Here is a 20680-nt window from a genome sequence, read left to right on the forward strand (position 1 = left end):
GCAATGTGACAGCAACGATCAGATAGCAGCTGATTGTGCTAATCACATTGGGGATGATCAGAATAAATTATACTAATGAATGAGGTTTGTAAATTAACAAAGAGAGATAGAAAGAAAGAAAGAAGAGAGAATGTGAGGATTAGGGTTGGGGATTGTGTTTACCTGATTTTACAACTTTCTCCCCACAGAATAAGGCAAACAGAAGTAAACATTTTAAAGGGATGTACTGCACACCAGATGTGAATATATCACCAATAGCAGAATAATGGGATGGACAAGTTGAATGGGTAAATACAGTACTATAAGGTTATTTGTTGACACTTGAAAAGTGTTAAATTGTCAGTTACATGCTAAGTCAGGAAGGTTTGCTGTGCATTCTGCTGCAGTCAGTGGGCATAATTTTGCTGAAAAGACTTCTTGGATCACTACCGATTTATTCATTCAAACTGTACACTTAAGAACAGCTGGATTTGAGTTATTTGATTTGTTTCAAGTACAGAGTCTAGTTAACATTGTAATATTTATCTGAAGAACACAATTCAAAAGGTTGCTATCCATTTACATTGTTAGATTAGACATCATAGCAGCAGGTCTTGCATTTTTAACGGTCTCATTTACAATTTTCAATGCCAACTCAGAATTTGATTATCCAAATTGGTTCCCACCAATAAAGCCCAAGATCTCTGGAGCAGATTTGATGCCAGAATGTATTTGCTATTAAAACATGGTCAAAATTGTGGTGATAAAATTCAGTATTGAACAGATGGTGGTGAATCAACCTCTTCATTTACTTTTCCCTTTCCGTTGACTCCAGCTGTATCAACAGAAATATTTCTAGCTTAAGTAGACAAAGTAAAAAACATTGGATTGTGTTGAATTTAGAATTCTTAATACAACACCCATTTCATTACAATACAATGCTTCCTCTAATTTGCTGTGTGCAATGTCATGATAGATCAATTGTTATGTAATTGCGCATGGCGTGTTACAAAATGGTTTTGTGACATGCACATTTTCTAATTCACCATGAATCACAAGACCTGTTCGTTTGGAGGAAAAGGTACACAGAAAACAAGTGTATTTGAAGTATATAGCAAAAAAAAACATTTTTCAAACTACTGACCACTTGGGTAAGATGGCCAGCTTTGAAGAAGTACTGTTCGATTTTGTGCACTTCACTGCGTTTGAAAATAGCAAAGGGTACAATGGCCCAAACAATAATGCAAGAATGCAGTTGTGTGTCTTTGCAAACATTTGTCAATACAAAGAAAAAGTAGAAAATGCATACGTAATAGCCCATACAATGTTAACTTCTCATTCTGGCCAACTCAGGTTTCAAAATAGGCCATTACAAATACTCTACCTCAAAACTGAATTTATATGATGGTAGTTGCCTTAATCACTCATTGTGCTTTACTTAATCAAATTTTGACTAGCATGCTTTAATCAGCTATGATACGGAATTTATAAATACTTCAAATACACTTGTTTTCTGTGTACCTTTTCCTCCAAATGAACGAGCAGATCTTGTGTCTCATGGTGAATTAGAAAATGTGCAGTGTGTCACAAAACCATTTTCTAACACGCCATGTGCAATTACATAGCGATTGATTTATCATGACATTGCACACAGCAAGTTAGAGGAAGCATTGTTTTACAATGACAAGAGTGCTATATTAAGAACTCTAAATTCAACACAATCTAGATGTTTGAGGCTTTATAATCCAAAACAGCAATGCACATAGACAAAAATATGAATCTATGATATCAGTTTACAAATTTCTTACAAATGGAAGTAAGTTTGCATTTTAAAATTTTCAACAGCTATAGCTGATCAATATTGAGTTACCAAAATATAAATCTTAAAAATGTAATCATACTACCCACAAATAAATACATGCTTTAGAAATAGATGTAGTGATTGATACAGTTAGTTTCCATTAACTGAAGAGCAACAATAACCATATGGTTACAGAACATAGAACAGTACAGTACAGCATAGCACAGGCCCTTCGGCCCTCAATGTTGTGCTGAGCTATGTCTGAACTCAAGATCAAGCTATCCCTCTCCCTATAATTCTGGTGTGCTCCATGTGCCTATCCAACAACCGCTTGAAAGTTCCTAAAGTGTCCAACTCCACTATCACAGCAGGGAGTGTATTCCACATCCCAACCACTCTCTGAGTAAAGAATCTACCTTGGACATCCCTCCTATATCTCCCACCACGAACCTTAGTTATGCCCCCTAGTAACAGCCACATCCACCCGAGGAAATAGTCTCTGCACATTCACTCTATTTATCCCCCTCATCATCTTATAAACCTCTATTAAGTCGCCTCTCATCCCCCTCCGCTCTAAAGAGAGGAGCCCCAGCTCCCTCAACCTTTCCTCATAAGATCTACCCTCCAAACCAGGCAGCATCCTGCTAAATCTCCTCTGCACTATCTCCAATGCTTCCACATCCTTCTTATAGTGAGTCGACCAGAACTGAACACAATATTCCAAATGTGGTCTCACCAACATCCGGTATAGTTTCAGCATAACCCCACGGCTCTTAAACTCAAACCCCCTGTTAATAAACGCCAACACACTATAAGCCTTCTTCACAGCTCTATCCACTTGAGTGGCAACCTTCAGACATCTGTGGATATGAACCCCAAGATCTCTCTGCTCCTCCACATTCCTCAGAACCCTGCCATTGACCCTGTAATCTGCATTCAAGTTTGTCCTATCAAAATGAACACTTATCAGGGTTAAACTCCACCTGCCACTTTTCAACCCAGCTCTGCATCCTATCAATGTCTCTTTGCAGCCTGCAAGAGCCCTCCACCTCATCCACTACTCCACCAATCTTGGTGTCATCAGCAAATTTACTAATCCCCCCCTCTTCCAAGTCACTGATAAAAATCACAAAAAGCAGAGGACCCAGCACTGACTCCTGTGGTACACCACTGGTAACTGGCCTCCAGTCTGAAAATTTTCCTTCCACCATCACCCTCTGTCTTCTACAAGACAACCAGTTATTTATCCAATCAGCCAAATTTCCTTCTATCCCACACCTCCTTATCTTCTTCATGAGCTTACCATGGGGAACCTTATCAAACGCCTTATTAAAATCCATGTATATGACATCAACTGCTCTACCTTCGTCTACACACTTAGTTACCTCCTCAAAGAATTCAGTCAAATTTGTGAGGCAAGACTTACCCCTCATGAAACCATGCTGACTATCCTGGATTAAATTGTACCTTTCCAAATGATCATAAATCCTAACTCTCAGTACCCTTTCCATTAACTTACCGACCACCGAAGTAAGACTAACTGGCCTTTAATTACCAGGGTCATTCCTATTTCCGTTCTTGAAGAGAGGAACAATATTCGCCACTCTTCAGTCCTCTGGCACAATTGCCGTGGACAGTGAGAAACCCAAAGATCAAAGCTAAAGGCTCTGCAATCTCATTCCTTGCCTCCCAAAGTATCCAAGGATGTATCCCATCTGGCCTAGGGACTTACCGACCCTCAGGTTTTTCAAAATTGCTAATACATCTTCCCTCTAAAACATTTACCTCCTCCATCCTATCAGCCTGTATCATGCACTCATCCTCAAAAACATGGCCCCTCTCCTTAGTGAACACTGAAGAAAACTATTCATTTAATGCCTCACCTATCACTTCTGATTCCATGCACAAGTTCCCATTACTATCCTTGACTGGCCCTAACCTCACCCTGGTCATTCTTTTATTTCTCGCATAAGAGTAAAAGCTTGGGGTTTTCTTTTATCTGACCCACCAAGGACTTCTCATGCTCCCTCTTAGTTCTCCTAAGCCCTTTCTTTAACTCATTCCTAGCTACCTTGTAACCCTCAAGTGACCCAACTGAACCTTGTTTTTTCATCCTTACATACGCTTCGTTTTTTCCTCTTAACAAGGCATTCAACCTCCTTTGTGAACCATGGTTCCCTCACTCGGCCATTTCCTCCCTGCCTGACAGGGACACACCTGTCAAGGACATGCAGTATTTGTTCCGTGAAAAAGCTCCACTTTTTGTTTGTGCCCATATCTGACAGTTTCTGTTCCCATCTTATGCTCCCTAATTCTTGCCTAATCTCATCATAATCACCCCTGCCCCAATTATAAACATTGCCCTGCCGTGTGACCCTTTACCTCTCCATTGCAATAATGAAGGACACCAAATTGTGACCACTATCTCCAAAGTGCTCTCCCACAAACAAATCTAACACTTGGTCCGGTTCATTACCCAGTACCAAGTCCAATGAGGCTCTACCTCTTGTCGGCTTACCCACATATTGTGTCAGGAAACTTTCCTGTACACACTGTACAAAAAGTGTCCCATCTGAACTATTCGACCTATAAAAGGTTCCAATCAATATTTGGAAAGTTAAAAATCACCTATGATAACTTCCCTGTGACCTCCACACCTATCCATAATCTGCTTTGCCATTTCCTCCTTCACATCTCTATTACTATTTGGGGGCCTGTAAGAAACTCCTAACAATGTGACCGATCTTTTCTTATTTCTAACTTCAGCCCATATTACCTCAGTAGGCAGATCGCCCTCAAGATGCCTTTCAGCAGCCGTTAAACTATCCTTGATTAATAACGCTACTCCTCCGCCTGTTTTACCACCTTCCCTACTCTTACTGAAACGTCTATACCCCGGAACTGCCAACAACCATTCCTGTCCCTGTTCTAACCATGTCTCCAATAATGGCCACAACATCATAGCCCCAAGTACCAATCCGCGCACCAAGTTCACCTACCTTATTCCTGATGCTCCTTGCATTGAAGTAGATATAAATCAGTACCTTCTGTTGAAGTGAATAATGAAAGCCAGTTCAGGTGAATGTGTACCAAGTGACAGTGTTAGCTTCACAGAAGTGAACTGACTTCATAGTTACGGTACAGTTATGCAGCCATTCTGCCATATGCTGCTTCCATTCAGTGTCGCCATTTGCTGCATTAGAACATAAGAACTAGGAGCAGGAGTAGGCCATCTGGCCCCTCGAGTCTGCTCCGCCATTCAGTAAGATCATGGCTGATCTTCTCATCGACTCAGCTGCACTTACCCACCCGCTCACCATAACCCTTAATTCCTTTATTGTTCAAGAATCAATCTATCTCTGCCTTAAAGAAATTCAACGAGGTAGCCTCAGCTGCTTCACTGGGCAGGGAATTCCACAGATTCAACAACCCTTTGGGTGAAGAAATTTCACCTCAGCTTGGTCTTAAATCTGCTCCCCTTTATTTTGAAGCTATATCCCCTAATTCTAGTTTCAACAATCAGTGAAACAACCTCTCTGCTTCTATCTTATCCATTCCTTTCATAATTTTAAACTTTTCTATAAGATCCCCCCACCTCATTCTTCTGAAATCCAATCAGTATAGCCCCAGTCTACCCAGTCTCCCCTTATAAGCCAATACTCTCAATTCTGGAATCAACCTAGTGAATCTCCTCTGCACCCTCCAGTGCCAGTACATCCGTTCTCAAGTAAGGAGACCAAAACCATACACACAGTATTCTTGGTGTGGCCTCACCAGTACCTTATACAGCTGCAACTTAATGTTCCTGTTTTTCAAATTCTTCCCTCCAGCAATGAAGGGCAAAATTCCACTTGCCTTCTTAAGTACCTGCTGCACCAACTTTTTGCAGCAACCAGCAGTTAACAATTCACTACTGGAGGACTGAAGTTTTAATGTGAGAACATAGGATGTAGGAATTAGGAGAAGAAATAGGCAAATTCAGCCCTTTAAGCCTGATCCGCCATTCATGTCTGATCTTGCCTCAGGATTAAATCCAATTCTCTATCTGTTCCCCATATCCCTTTAACCCACTTTTAAAATTAGAAATATATCTATTTCTTGAAATATATCTATTTCTTGAAACCATTTAATGATTCAGAGTCCACAGCGCTATGGAGCAGTAAGTTTCACAAATTCATCACCCTCTGCTTGTTGTTTCTCCCTATCACAGTTTTAAATCTACTGCCTCTCAAGCTATACCCGTGACCTTTTCTTGTAGACTGCCCCATAAGAGGAGATATTTGGTCTATGTTTGCTCTATTAATCCCTTTTAGAAGCTTATATACCTCAATCAGATCTCCTCTCTTCCTTCTCAACTCCAGCAAGTACAAGCCCAAACTGTTTAATCTCCCCTCAAACGTCAACCCTTTTATCTCTAGAATCAATATATTGAATCTCCTCTAAACTGCTTTCAATGCCACCACATCCTTCCTCAAATAAGGAGACCAAAACCGGACACAACACTCCAGATGTGGTCTCATTGCAACAACATTTTTCTACTTTTGTACTCTAGTCCTTTTGCAATGATAAATGCCCACATTCCATTTGCCTTTTTAAATTACATACTGCATCTGCACACCGGCTTTCTGCGATTCATGAACACAGACACCCAGATCGCTCTGCCCAGACGCATTTTGAATCTGCTTTCCACTTAGATAATAATTTGCCTTTCTCTTCTGTCTGTCAGTATGGATAACCTCACATTTAAACTCCATCTGCCAAATTTTGGCCCACTGTCCTAATCTCCATCCATCTGTAAAATCTTTAATATCCTCTTCACTGTCTGCTTTCCCACCTATTTTAGTATCATCTGCAAATTTTGCTATGTTACACTCTGTCCCTGCTTGCAGATCATTTATACAGCTTGTAAACAGCTGAGGTCTGAGGACTGACCCCTGCAGCACCCTGCATCCAGAGAAGTACACATTTGTCCTGACCTTTTCACATCCACAAGTTCCTCATTATCCACCTTGCTGATTATGTCCTCAATGAACTCAGGCAAGTTTGTCAAGCATGGGCCATGAGAAGGAGGAGTGACAGGTCAGTTTAATCCAAGAAGTACACAGTTTGAAGAAAGGTATTTGTAAAAATATCTGCAGCTATAAATAGTATCTATAATTTTTACAACTGGGAAGGAGCAGCTATTTGTCCATTGTAATTCTTCATTTTAGACTAATGCTAAAATCTGATGGGTGACATTAGAAGGGATTTATAATTACGATATAGTACAACCTTGAGCAGGAATAACACCCATCTGTCTTTTTGTTTTATATTTAAAATGCAACTCCTCAGATACTGAATCAGTCCGTATATAAATGCAACAAGTCTTGGGACAATATCCAGGCTTGAACTGACAAGTGGCAGGTAATCTTCACTACACACAAGTGCCAGATAATGATATCTCATCTCTGACAAGAGAGGATCTAACAATCGATCCTTGACATTGAATGGCATTACCATTGCCAAATCCCCCACTATCAAAATCCTGGGGGTTACTATTGACCAGCAACTGAACTAGACAAGCCATATAAATACTGTGGCTACAAGAGCAGGTCAGAGGCTGGGAATTCACCTCTTGACTTCCCACAGTCTGTCAACATGGCACAAATCAGGAGTGTGATGGAATATTCTCCACATGCTTGGGGCAGTGCAGCTCCACCAACACATAAGAAACTTGACATTATCTACGACAAAGCAGACTGCCTGATTGACACCCCATCCACAAAAAAATCACACCCTCCCCTACCAATGCACAATGACAGCAGTGTGTATCATTTACAAGATGCACTGCAGAAATTCACCAAGGTTCTTTAGAAAGCCATGACTACTACCCTCTAGAAGGACATGGGCAGCAGACACATGGGAACACCACAACGTGAAAAATCTCTTCCAAGCCATTGACCCACGCCATTCTTTTACTGTTCCTGGGTCAAAATCCTGGAACTCCCTGTCTAGCAGCCCTGTGGCTGTACCTACAGCACGTTGACTGCAGTAGTTGGAGGCAGCTCACCAGAACCTTCTCAAGGGCCATTAGGCATGGGCAATAAATGCTCACCCAGCCAGCAAAGCCCACATCCCATGAATGAATTTAAAAAAGGGGAACATAGGAGCATGTGTAGTATTCAGAAGTTCTGTCTTGAACATGCTCACTGATGGAGTTTCCTCAGCCTTCTGGGGAGGGAATTTCAAAGATTCACTACTCTCCGAGTGTAGAATTCGCTCCTCAATTCAATCCTAAATGGCCTGCCCCTATTCTGAGTCTTTGCCCTCTAGTTCTAGACTTGCCAGCCGAGGGAAACATCTTATCGACATTTAAACTGTCATGCCCTGTAAGAATTTTGCAAGTTTCAATGAGATCACCCCTCATTATTCAAAACTCTGGAGAATACAGGCCCAGGTTTTCTCACCCTCACCTCATAATACGATTTTGTCATCCCAGGAATTAGTTTGGTGAACATCCCTCTATGGCAAGTGTGACAGCCACAGCCAAACAACCCAAATCCTACTGAGAAACTTGTCTTACTGGTCATAATTTTCTTTGTCTTCCGAAAACAAGAGAAATCTACTGGCGCCAGAAGCATAGAATTCCAGTAACCATTGGGGATGTTAAATATTTAAGGATTTATTAACAAGAAAAAAACTTTAAACACAGAAGATTTAACTGATATTGTTTGAAGGCTTGCAATACAGTCTCAAAAAAAACCACTTGGTCAGAAACGTAATACCTTCTTGACAAAACTGCCTTATAGATTTTTAAACTCTAAAAATCCAGTAACATTACCCATGACAAAACTACTGTCACTTTAGTGAAGACATACCATAAAACTTCCCACTCTTTTACTGTGCTGTGGAAATCAAGAAAATTCAGAAGAAAGATTGCTTTCTGAAACAAAGACTTTCCTGATTTTAAATTATTGGTAATAAACTCTGTTTAGAAGAAGCCAAGACTTGGTTTCTTAATCACCAATGGCTAGTTGGTAATAAACAAAGCTCTACAACAACTTTTCTTGGAGTTTGAAAACAAATTGGATGTGCTATAGGGGATGTTAATCAAAATGTAGCTGTGGTTGATTACTTGCAGCCACTAGACCAGTCTTTATCATACACAACACAGTACATAGAACATAGAACATAGAACACTACAGCACAAACAGGCCCTTCGGCCCACGAGTTGCGCCGATCACATCATCACCCACCAACCTACAGACCTATCTATAACCCTCAATCTCATTAAACCCCATATACTCATCCAGAAGTCTTTTAAAAGACCCCAGCGAGTTCGCCTCCACCACCACTGACGGCAGCCGATTCCATTCACTCACCACCCTCTGAGTGAAAAACTTACCCCTAACATCACTTCTGAACCTCCCTCCCCGCACCTTAAATCTGTGTCCTCTCGTAGCGACCATTTCAAACCGGGGAAATAGCCTCTGAGAGTCCACCCTATCTATTCCTCTCAACATTTTGTAAACTTCTATCAGGTCGCCTCTCAACCTTCGTCTCTCCAGGAAAAGAGTCCCAGCTCCCTCAACCTAACTTCATAAGGCATGCCTCCCAGTCCAGGCAACATCCTTGTAAATCTCCTCTGCACCCTTTCAATAGCTTCTACATCTTTCCTATAGTGAGGCGACCAGAACTGCGCACAATACTCCAAATGAGGCCTGACAAGGGTCTTATAAAGTTCCAGCATTACCTCCTGACTCCTAAACTCAATCCCTCGATTAATGAAGGCCAGTACACCATACGCCTTCTTGACCACCTCCTCCGCCTGCGAGGCCGATTTAAGAGTCCTGTGGACCCGGACCCCAAGATCCTTCTGCTCCTCAACACTACAGTACACTACAACAGTACAACACTACAACAGTAGTTCAAAATTAATTGATGACCATGCTGCCAAAAGACTGAAAATTAAATCCTACTAATGCAAACAATTCATATGCTTTAAGCAGGAAACCAGGGCTAAATGGCTTAGACTAGTGGGTCTACTTATAATTCCCTTCTCCAGTCTACATGCAGGTAGACTGCTACTTAAACGTTCTGTAAAAAGATTGAAACATTATTTAGTATTGCATACTATAAATGCCATTGCTACCTTAGAGCTTGTGTGCAGAGCTGATTCTGGAGGGTAGACTATGAAGTGCCTCAGTGTAAACCCAAAACCTTGAGAGTTCTTCTGTAGCAGCACTGTCTTTGGACCAGGCCATGAAAATATTTCATCCTGCACCATGTTAGCATTTTCACTGGGGCATTTCCCATCTCTCTGGGTTTTAGTCTGCAGGAGAAAATGGAGGAAAATTAAAAACACAATCAAGTTTAAAAAATTCTCTAGTTACAATAACATATTAGCAATATTTTTAATATTTTAAACAATTTGCATTATAAGCATAACTCAAATCTGAGCGATAGGTAATACTATCCATATGCTGTACAAGGCAACACTAATGGAGCTTAGAGATGCAAGACAAACAGGGTTAACCTCTGATAATACCAGGTCTGTACATGGAGAATCATGCAGATTTATTCATCAGGTCATACATTGAAAATAGAAGTAGGAGTCAGCCATTCAAGTCTTTCATTATTATCATGATTGATTATCAAATTCAATATCTTGATCCCGCCTTTCCCCCACATCCCTAGATTCCTTTAGCCTCAGAGCTGTATTGAATTCCTTCTCAAACATCACACAACACCCCGACTTCAACTACTTTCTGTGGTAGTGAATTCCACAAATTCACCATTCTCTGGATGAAGAAACTTCTCCTCACCTCAGAGCTAAAATACTTATCCCTTATCTTCAAACTCTGACCCCTAGTTCAGGTCTGCCCCACCTTCAGAATATTCTTTCGGAGTCTACCTTGAATAATCCTATTAGAATTTTACAAGTTCCTATGAGGTCCTTTCTCACTCTTCTAAACGCCAGTGAATATAATCCCAACCGACTTAGTCTCTCCTTGTATCAGAGTCCTGCCATCGCAGGAATCAGCCTAATAAACATTTGCTGCACTCCCTCTATAGCAAGAACACCCTTCTCAAGGACACCAAAAAGGCACACAATACTCCAGGTGTGGCCTCATCAATGGCCTATATAACTGCTGTAAAACATCCCTACTCCCATACTCAGATTATCTCGCTATGAAGGCCAACATATCATTTGCCCTCTTTACCGCCTGATGTACCTGTGTGTTTGCTTTCAGTGACTGATGCACGAGGCTGGGTATCCACCTCTCTCAATTTACACCCATTCAAATAATAATCTGCCTTCCTATTTTTGTTACCGAACTGGATAACCTCACATTTATCCATGTTATACTGCAACAGCCATGAATATGCCCACTCATTCAGCCTGTCCAAATCACACTGACACACCTCTGCATCCTCCTCACTGCTCACCCTCCCACCAACTTTGCATCATCTGCAAATTTGGAGATCATACATTTGGTTTTCTTGTCCAAATTATTAACATATGTGAACATTTGGGGTCCTAGCATTGATCCCTGCGGTATCCCACTAGTCTCTGCATACCAATCGAATATAGACCCAATTATTCCAACTCTTTACTTCTTACCTGCTAATCAGCTTCCTATCCATCGCAAGGCACTACCCACAATCCCACGTGCTTTAACTTTACATAGTAATCTGCTATGTGAGACCCTGTCAAAAGCCTGAATTACAGTTCTCCCTGGTGAACTTTACTAGTTACATCCACAAAAAATTCCAGATTTGTCAAGCATGATTTCCTTTCGTAAATCCATGCTGATTTTATCTGATTATATCACTGCTTTCCAAATGCTGTACTATGAAATGTTGATAATGGGACTCTAGCAACCTCCCTCACCGGTCTATATTCCCTGTTTCCTCTCTACCCTTTTCGAATAGCAGACTTACGGTAGCTACTCTCCAGTATCAGAAACCATTCCAGAGTTCAAAGAATGTTGGAAAATGACCTACTATTTTTAGGGCTATTACTTAAATATTCTGAGGTGAGGATTATCAGGCATTGAAGATTTATCTGCTATCAATCCCATTAGTTTCTCCAAAGACATTTCTCTACTCATACGGACACGCTTCAGCTCCTCATCCTGCTGCACTGCTTTTCTAGTGCAGTGGGCTGGGAGACTTTAGCAGAAGCTGTTTAGCGGGCTCCCCACTGAGCACCATGGCCTCTGCACATCTCCTTGTGCCGGATTTGCAGCACCATCAGCTCCGCTCCAGAAATTGGCGCTGAGCTGCATAATGTATTCAGCAGCTCATTTGCCTACAGTGTCATCAACGGGTCCAGGCCTGAAATCTCTGGGCCCGCTATCAGCCCTCACTCACTCCAGTAAGGCTTACATTAACACTGCAATGAAGTCACTGTGAAACTCCCCAAGTTGCCACACTTCGGCAGCTGTTTGGGTCAATGCACCTAACCAGCACGTCTTTCAGACTATGGGAGGAAACCCACACAGACATGGGGAGAACATGCTAGACTCTGCACAGACAATGACCCAAGCTGGGAATCAAACCCATGTCCCTGGGGCTTTGAGACAACAGTGCTAACCATTGTGCCACCATGCTATAAGCTTAATCCATTGTCAGTGTTGGTTCCATGTCACTGCAGAGCCATTCCCTGCTCTCCAAAACTCCGCATGTGCTAGAAATGGCCAAATAATATACCTTCTGTTTATTAATTCTTGGGCTGTATAGATATTACTGACAAGGCCAGTATTTGTTGCCCATCCCTAACTTATCTGGCAAATATATATAACAACCGTCCAGTTACGTATTACAGTTGAGCTTTGCTCCAAAGGGAAAAAGAAAATCACCAAGTATTTTTATAGGATCTGAGCTTTATAAATAGAGGCATCAAATACAAAAGCCAGGATGTTATGCTAAAATCAAGCACCCCATGCATTCCGGACATTCTCTCTTCCACCTTCTTCTGTGGGGAAAAAGATACAAAAGCCTGAGATCAGGTACCAGTTGAGTCAAGAACAGCGTCTTCCCTGCTGCCATCAGACTTCCGAATGGACCTACCTTGTATAAAGCTGAGTTTTCTCTACACCCTAGCTATGACTGTAACACTACATTCTGCACCCTCTCCTTTCCTTCTCTATGTACAGTGTGCTTTGTCTTAGAGTGTGCTGGAAACAATACTTTTCACTGCATACCAATACATGTGACAATAATAAATCAAACCAAAAAACCTATGTAAAATATGAGTTCGGCCCCAGCTGGGCTACTGTCCAATTCTGGGTGTCACACAATAGAAACAAAATAAGGAGTATAGATGAGATTTACTAGAATAGTTTCAGGGATAGAATAGTTCCATGCATAAAGTGGAAGAAGATGGGATTCTACTCCTTAGAGAAGAAAAAGTTACGAGGAAATTTGTTTGCTAGATGTACTTAAAATCATGAAGGGGTTAGATAAAGTTGTTAATGTTGGAATCATGTTACAATGAAGTGTATGTTTTAGGTTGTAAGTGAGAACAGTTGTTATTAGCTAGGGAAAGATTAGGGAGTTATTATTAAGTATAAGAACCAGTTCACACTGAAGAAAAAGGGTGCCCTTGTAAATAAACCAAAGTTAAGGAAAAGACTGGCTCCACATTTGTCTTTTCCTCATTATACAAATAATAACTTTAACTGAAGTAAGCAAAAACAAATGTTTCCGATGGCTGAAACAGCCATAGCCAAGCGTACTGATTTAAGATGGCTGGTAAAACAAACAAGAACTGATGACAGAAATTTTTTAGGCAAGTGGATAGGATTTAGAATGCATTGCACACAAAATCAAGTCTTCAAAAGGGATTGGATACATACTTTAACAAGAAATAATTACAGGAATGATCTGACCTGTACTGTATCACAATTCTATGACAAGAAACTTCTTCTCATACAAGACCATATGACTACTTGTCCCTCTTAGGGGTACTTAGGGGTAGGATGTATGAGCATTTGGAGTGTTGCGATCTGATTAGGGATACGCAACATGGCTTTGTTAGAGGGAGGTCTTGCCTTACGAATCTGGTGGAATTCTTTGAGGAGGTGACAAAAACGGTTGACGATAGGAGAGCCGTTGATGTCATCTATATGGATTTCAGTAAGGCGTTTGACAAAGTCCCTCACGGTAGGCTGGTAGAAAAGGTTAAGGCGCATGGGAATCGAGGCCAGGTAGCTAGGTGGATTGAGAACTGGCTGGGAAATAGGAGACAGAGGGTAGTTGTGGAGGGGACCTTGTCGGGCTGGAGGTCAGTGACCAGTGGTGTGCCGCAGGGCTCAGTACTGGGACCTCTCCTCTTTGTAGTCTACATAAATGACTTGGAAGAGGGCGTAGGTGGTGTGATCAGCAAGTTTGCTGATGACACCAAGATGGCAGGGTTGGCGGGTACGGAACTGGATTGTCAGGTGATACAACAGGATATAGATAGGTTGGTGCAGTGGGCAGATAGGTGGCAGATGGCATTTAATCCTGACAAATGCGAGGTGATGCATTTTGGACGGAATAATGCAGAGAGGAGCTATGTGATAAAAGGTAGGCCGATTAGGAGTATAGACATACAGAGGGACCTGGGAGTGCAGGTTCACAAATCCATGAAGGTTGCGTCACAAGTGGAGAAGGTTGTTAGGAAGGCTTATGGGATGTTAGCCTTTATAGGAAGGGGCATAGAGTATAAAAGCTGCCGTCTAATGCTTCAGTTGTACAGAACGTTGGTTAGACCGCATTTGGAGTACTGCGTCCAGTTCTGGTCACCTTACTACCGGAAGGACGTGGAGTCTCTGGAAAGGGTGCAGAGGAGGTTTACCAGGATGTTGCCTGGCATGGGGGGACTGGGTTACGAGGAGAGGTTGAAGAAACTGGGATTATTCTCCTTGGAAAGACGGAGATTGAGAGGGGACATGATAGAGGTATATAAGATACTGAAGGGAATAGATAGAGTTAATAGTGAGAGACTGCTCCCTAGACTGGGTACGAACACGAGAGGTCATCATTTAAGGGTGAGGGGGGAGAGGTATAATTTGGAGGTGAGAAGAAGGTTCTTTACGCAGAGAGTTGTGGGGGTCTGGAACGCGCTACCGAGTAGGGTGGTGGAGGCAGGAACGTTGGACTCGTTTAAGATGCAGTTAGATAGGCGCATGAGTGAAACGAGAATGGAGGGATATGGTAGGGGCTATTAAATAGGGTTAAACCTCGGGAGACACCGGAAAGGCAGGCTGTAAGATTAATATTTTTGTCTTTATTCCACAGGAGGAGGTCCACCTCGTGTCAAACGAGGGGCATGCACACGGCAGGTCGTGCGTGGGCTGCTCTTGGAAGTTCCAGGAGTGGCCTAGTACTTCATGTCGGTGTGTGTGCTTGATCCTGGACCGGTAGACGGGCGCCGCAACAGCTCAGTGACTAGCACTGCTGGCTGTGCAGATACATGGATTTGGGCCTGTGTCTGTGGGAGTTTGCGCATTCTCCCTGTGGTTGCATGGGTTTCCTCCGGGCGCTCCGGTTTCCTCCCACACCCCAAAGATGTGCTCTTAGGCTAATCGGTTTTTACCAAATTGACACTATTTCTTCCCTGAATCTGACTGAGTAGGGTTCCATTCGTAGACATGCAGGGTAGAATAGGTGTAGGGTGATGCGGCGGCGCGGGCTTGTTGGGCCGAAGGGCCTGTTTCCCGTGCTGGGTTGTTCTTTGTTCTTCATACTGTACATACGTTCTGGTAAAGGGAAGGGACAAGTGGATAAAGAGAATCCTTTCTGAATGTATCAAACTAAAACTAAAGCTCTACTGGATATCCCAGACACACATTTCTGCCTCACATTGTGGAATTCAGTAAAAATAATCTATTCAGCAAAAACAAGTGTACCTTTCATCATTCAATAAATAAGGTTGTGTTTGGTAAAATTTTCATTTGTTGTCCTGTAGATTTAAACTGACAAAAAGTCCTATTTCCAAACCACACAATACATACTGTCTGCATCCGAGGGAAAACAGTTCACAACCAGAACAAGAGGCGAAATGGATCCAGAACGGATCCATTTTTCACTCATTTTTTACTGTTTTCGCTCAATGTTCGTGGTTTTGTTCTTCAATGGCAGATGGAATACAATGTTGGCAAGTGTGAGGTTATCCACTTTGGCAGGAATAATAGTAGGAGGGGCTACTATTTAAAGGGCAAAAAGCTGCAGCATGCTACGGTGCGGGGGACCTCGGGGTCCTTGTGCATGAGTCGCAAAAACCCAGCCTACAGGTGCAGCAGGTGATCAGGAAGGCAAATGGGATGCTGGCCTTCATAGCGAGGGGGATTGAATATAAAAGTAGGGAGGTCTTGCTGCAACTGTACAGGGCACTGGTGAGGCTGCAGCTGGAGTACTGTGTGCAGTTTTGGTCGCCGCACTTGCGCAAGGATATTTTGGCCTTGGAGGGAGTGAAGAGATTCACTAGGCTGATACCGGAGTTGAGGGGGTTGAACTATGAAGAGAGGCTGAATAGACTGGGCTTGTACTCGTTGGAGTTTAGAAGGATGAGGGGGGGATCTTATTGAGACGTATGAGACGTATAAGATGATGAAGGGGATGGATAGGGTAGAGGTTGAGAGGTTCTTCCCGCTCAGAAAGGACAGCAGGACTAGAGAGCACAGCCTCAAGATAAGGGGGGGGGCAGTTTAGAACGGAGTTGAGGAGGAACTTCTTCACTCAAAGAGTGGTGAATCTCTGGAATTTTCTGCCCGTTGAAGTGGTGGAGGCTACCTCACTAAATATATTTAAGACATGGGTAGATAGGTTTTTGGTAGGCAAGGGGATTAAGGGTTATGGGGAGAAAGCAGGAAAGTGGAACTGAGCCACTTCAGATCAGCCATGATCTTATTGAATGGCAGGGCAGGCTCGAGGGGCTAGATGGCCTACTCCTGCTCCTATTTCTTATGTTCTTATGTTCAATGCGTTTTTGCAATAAGTACCCACCAAGTACACATGTAGGAAATTCACATTTCAGGTTTTGCTATTTTGAATAGTGAAAGTATGCATTTAACAGCACAACTGTACACATCTTACAAACACAATTTGCAAAAGACAAGAAACTAAGTAAAGTTTGCCAAAATAAAAACCTATATCTAATGAAGTTAATCAGCAAACCTGTTGACAGTTTTTTCCCTCTACAAACCAAAGAACGTACAGAACTTAATTCCATTTACATAGAATAAAGCTATGTCACCAATTAAACTAACCTACAAATTTATGTATGTTATAGTCTTATATTGCAAAAGAAGAGTAAAAACTCATTCTACAATTTAACCAGCAACAAAATATGCTGTCAACATTTACAGACAGGAAATAGCTTCTCTTGAGACAGGCATGTCACATGAGAATCCTACAAAGATTTCCTGACCACAGGAAGAATGCATTTGAAATACACAGGAAACATAGGATCAGGCCTAGGCCATTAGTCCCTTGAACCATTCCACCATTCACTGAGATCAATGCAGATTTGTGAACAAACCCCATTTACCCTATATCCCTTAATATCTTTGGTTAACAGAAATCTATCAATCTCACATTAAAAATGAATGACTGACCTAGCATCAATTATTATTTGCCTACAAATGTTCCAAACTCTACCAACTTTGTGTGAACAAGTGATTCCCAATTGCACTTCTGAAAGGTCCAGCTCTAATCCTCAGATTATGTCTTCTACTCCTAAACTCCTCAAAAATATTTTTTGCACCCTCACTATTTCCCCAGAACCCTCAAAATTTCAATCAAATAATTTTTTTCTGAATTCCAGGAAACAAAGCCCTAATGTTTAATTCCTCTTCATAATTTAGTTCTTGGGGTTCAGAATTTACAGATGATCATAAATCTATGTTGCACTGCCTCCAAGGTGTTCTTCTTGAGTATGGTACGTAAAAGTCCACGTGGTCAAACCAGGGCATTGTACAACTGTAGCGTGACTTCCAATTGTATTACAGTCCAGATGGAAAGGCCAGCATTCCATTAGCCTTTTGATTATTTTCTATACAATTCATGACATTTAAATGATCTATCTATCTGGACCTCCAAGTCTCTTTGGACTTCCACTATTTCCAGATTTTCAGCGTTTAGAAAGTACATTCTCCTATCCTTTCTGGGTCCAATGTTTGCCTATATTGAAATCAATTTGTCAGTTTTCCTCATTAATTTAACCTTTTAATATATCTTTGTAACCTTCTGCTTCCATCTATACTGCTTACAATGTCACCTACCTTTGTGTCACTTACAAATGTATATGTTTCATTCTTACCCGTCAGCTATAAAAAATTTAGACCTCAAAACTGAATCCTCTGGGTCACCAATGGCCACCCATCCTGCCAATTAAGACTATCTTCCCTTTTTACCCATTCTTTCTGATGTCACACCACCAATTTTCTCAGCAGGTCAATAATTTGCCTTCAATTCTTCAGGCAGCAGGTTTCTTTTTATGAGCAATTCTATTAAATGTCTTCAGGAAGCCCATGTGGGTCACATCCATTGCTGTTTCACTGCCAACCACTTTATTCATCTTTTCAAAAAATTCAAGGCGATCAAGCATGACCTATCCTTCATAAAGCCATAGAAGCACAGAAACATAGAAACTAGAAGGAGTAGGCCATTCAGCCCTTTGAGCCTGCTCTGCCATTCATTTTGATCATAGCTGATTCAAAATTTTGAATCCCCCGCCCCCTCCCCCATATCCCGTTAGTCATAGAGGTCATAGAGGTTTATAGCATGGAAACAGGCCCTTCGGCCCACGCCACCCAGTTTTTACCGTTAAGCTAGTCCCAATTGCCTGCATTTGGTCCATAGCCCTCTATATCAATCTTATCATGTAACTGTCTAAATTTTTTTCAAAAGACAAAATTGTACCCACCTTAGGGCTATATCTAATTTCTTCTTGCGATCAGACTACAGACAAAGTTTTGGTCTTCATGCTAGCTTCCTCTGATCAGTTTTCACAGTGTTCAGTGACTCTATCCTTAATTATTGAGTTTAGTAATTTCCCACCAACCGGTGTTAGGCTCACTAAAGTCCTTGGTTCCCTTTCTCACCTTTCTTTAGTAGTGGAGTGAAGTGCAATTTTCCAATCCTGAGAAATGATTCCCAAAATCAAGAATATTTTGGAAGATTATAGTTAAGGCATCCCTAATTTTCACATCTATTTCTCAAATACTGGGATGTAATTAATCTAATCCCAGGGGATTATCACTCTTTAGTGTCACTACCTTCTTTATTACTGTTATCATGTGTGATTTTGCCAAGTCTCTGTCCCTGATTCAATATTAGCATGCTATCCTCTTCATTCTCTGCATTAATAGCACAGTTTTTATAATAAACTCTATGCCATACTTGCTAAGAATTTAGGATTTTATTCCTATTTCATTTTTCTGAAGGCTCACAGTTGGATGGGTATATTTCCAAATGGACATTATCCAAATGGATGTTCTTCATTAGTGAGTTCAAACAAATGTTAGCGCAATCACCATTTACAGGAACTACCCTCATCCATATATACAGAGCCTTGCTCATCCCAAAACCTAAAATCCAGCCTGAGATCAATGGACATTTCCATGTTCCACCCCTCGCCCACTTCGATACCTGTGGCGGATGGGCCAGTAAAATTCCAGCCACAATTTCCAGCTGGAATCAGTAAATATTGATCAAAAGCAGAAAAGGGGACTATTGGTTTTTCTTCCTAGCTGTGGGGCATACAAGTTACATGTAGTTCCATCATAGCTGAGATCAGTCTTAGTTGATACGGGTTAGAAGTGAAACCCACTGTATCCTATCGTCTACATGTCGCACCAGGTAGTGTGTGTACCAACTGAGCTACATGAAAGTTCTTCATCATTAATAAAATGCACGATCAGAAGAAAATATACAATGCAGTGCTCCAATTATTTGACCAAATAAGAACAAAGGCAATCACCTAGCTGTTTGGGTGACCTTTTTCCTGATTGCCAGTATTAGTTGCTATTCTGATTTAAATACAATTAAAAGCAAAACAGAGATTGATAGGTTTTTGCGCATTTATCAATTCTAACAGCTAAATGGTGATAATGAAATACCACTTATCTGCCAAGAACTATCTTCCAAAACTCCAAGGTAGACTTAAAATAAGTAAAAAAAAAGCAGAAAAATTGATAGATACGTTACTCATTCTTTTACAAAAATATTTCTCCCTTCTTGCATCCCAGCCAGAAAATGTTGCCGTTATGTACCATAGACAACCTTTGAGAATTATTTTCATCTGGATAAGACCTGACAGGTATTCAACAACTTTAAGTATAGCTTAAAATGCACAGGAAGTGAACTATTGTTGATATAAATATACCACTACAATGATCGCTGGTACTACAATGATCGCTCAAGTTTCAGCTAATTTCAAAACTTATTCAATTTAGAGGTACGCAGTGGCATTGTGATATTGTCCCTGAACTAGTAATCCAGAGACCCAGGGTAAAGCACTGGGAACCTGGGTTCAAATCCCACGAGGGCAGATGGTGAAATTTGAATTCAGTTAAAATCTGGAATTAAAATCTAACGATGATCATGAAACCATTGTCGATTGTCGTAAAAGCCTTTTGGTTCATTGGTGTCCTTTAGGGAAGGAAATCTACCATCCTTACCTGGTCAGGCCGACATGTGACTCCACAGCCACAGCAGTGTGATTGACTCTCAGGCAACTAGGGATAGGTAATAAGTGCTGGCCAGCTAGCGATGCCTACATCACTTGAATGAATAAAAAAGTAAAATCTGATCTGATTGGTTTGCTGGTACCTCATGTGTTCGACAGATGTTGCATCGCTTTAACTTGGGTTATTTTATGTAGTGTGTAAGACATGCTGTGCATTATGACAAATTGTTTAATCCTTC

The 20680-nt window shown here is 41.4% G+C and overlaps 1 protein-coding gene across 1 annotated transcript in view; it reads right to left on the reverse strand.

Annotated features, from left to right (window-relative positions):
* Nucleotides 1-20680, reverse strand: part of LOC145359205 (rho GTPase-activating protein 23-like) — a 241368-nt gene that overhangs the window by 198840 nt on the left and 21848 nt on the right. Inside the window, exon 2 of the mRNA XM_080213675.1 lies at nt 9912-10091. Within this exon, the coding sequence (XP_080069801.1) occupies nt 9912-10091 (180 nt within the window). The remainder of the gene's footprint in view (nt 1-9911; nt 10092-20680) is intronic.

This window comes from Carcharhinus amblyrhynchos, chromosome 27 (assembly GCF_965287045.1).
Source record: "Carcharhinus amblyrhynchos chromosome 27, sCarAmb.v2.hapA, whole genome shotgun sequence".
NCBI classification, from domain to species: Eukaryota; Metazoa; Chordata; class Chondrichthyes; order Carcharhiniformes; family Carcharhinidae; genus Carcharhinus; species Carcharhinus amblyrhynchos.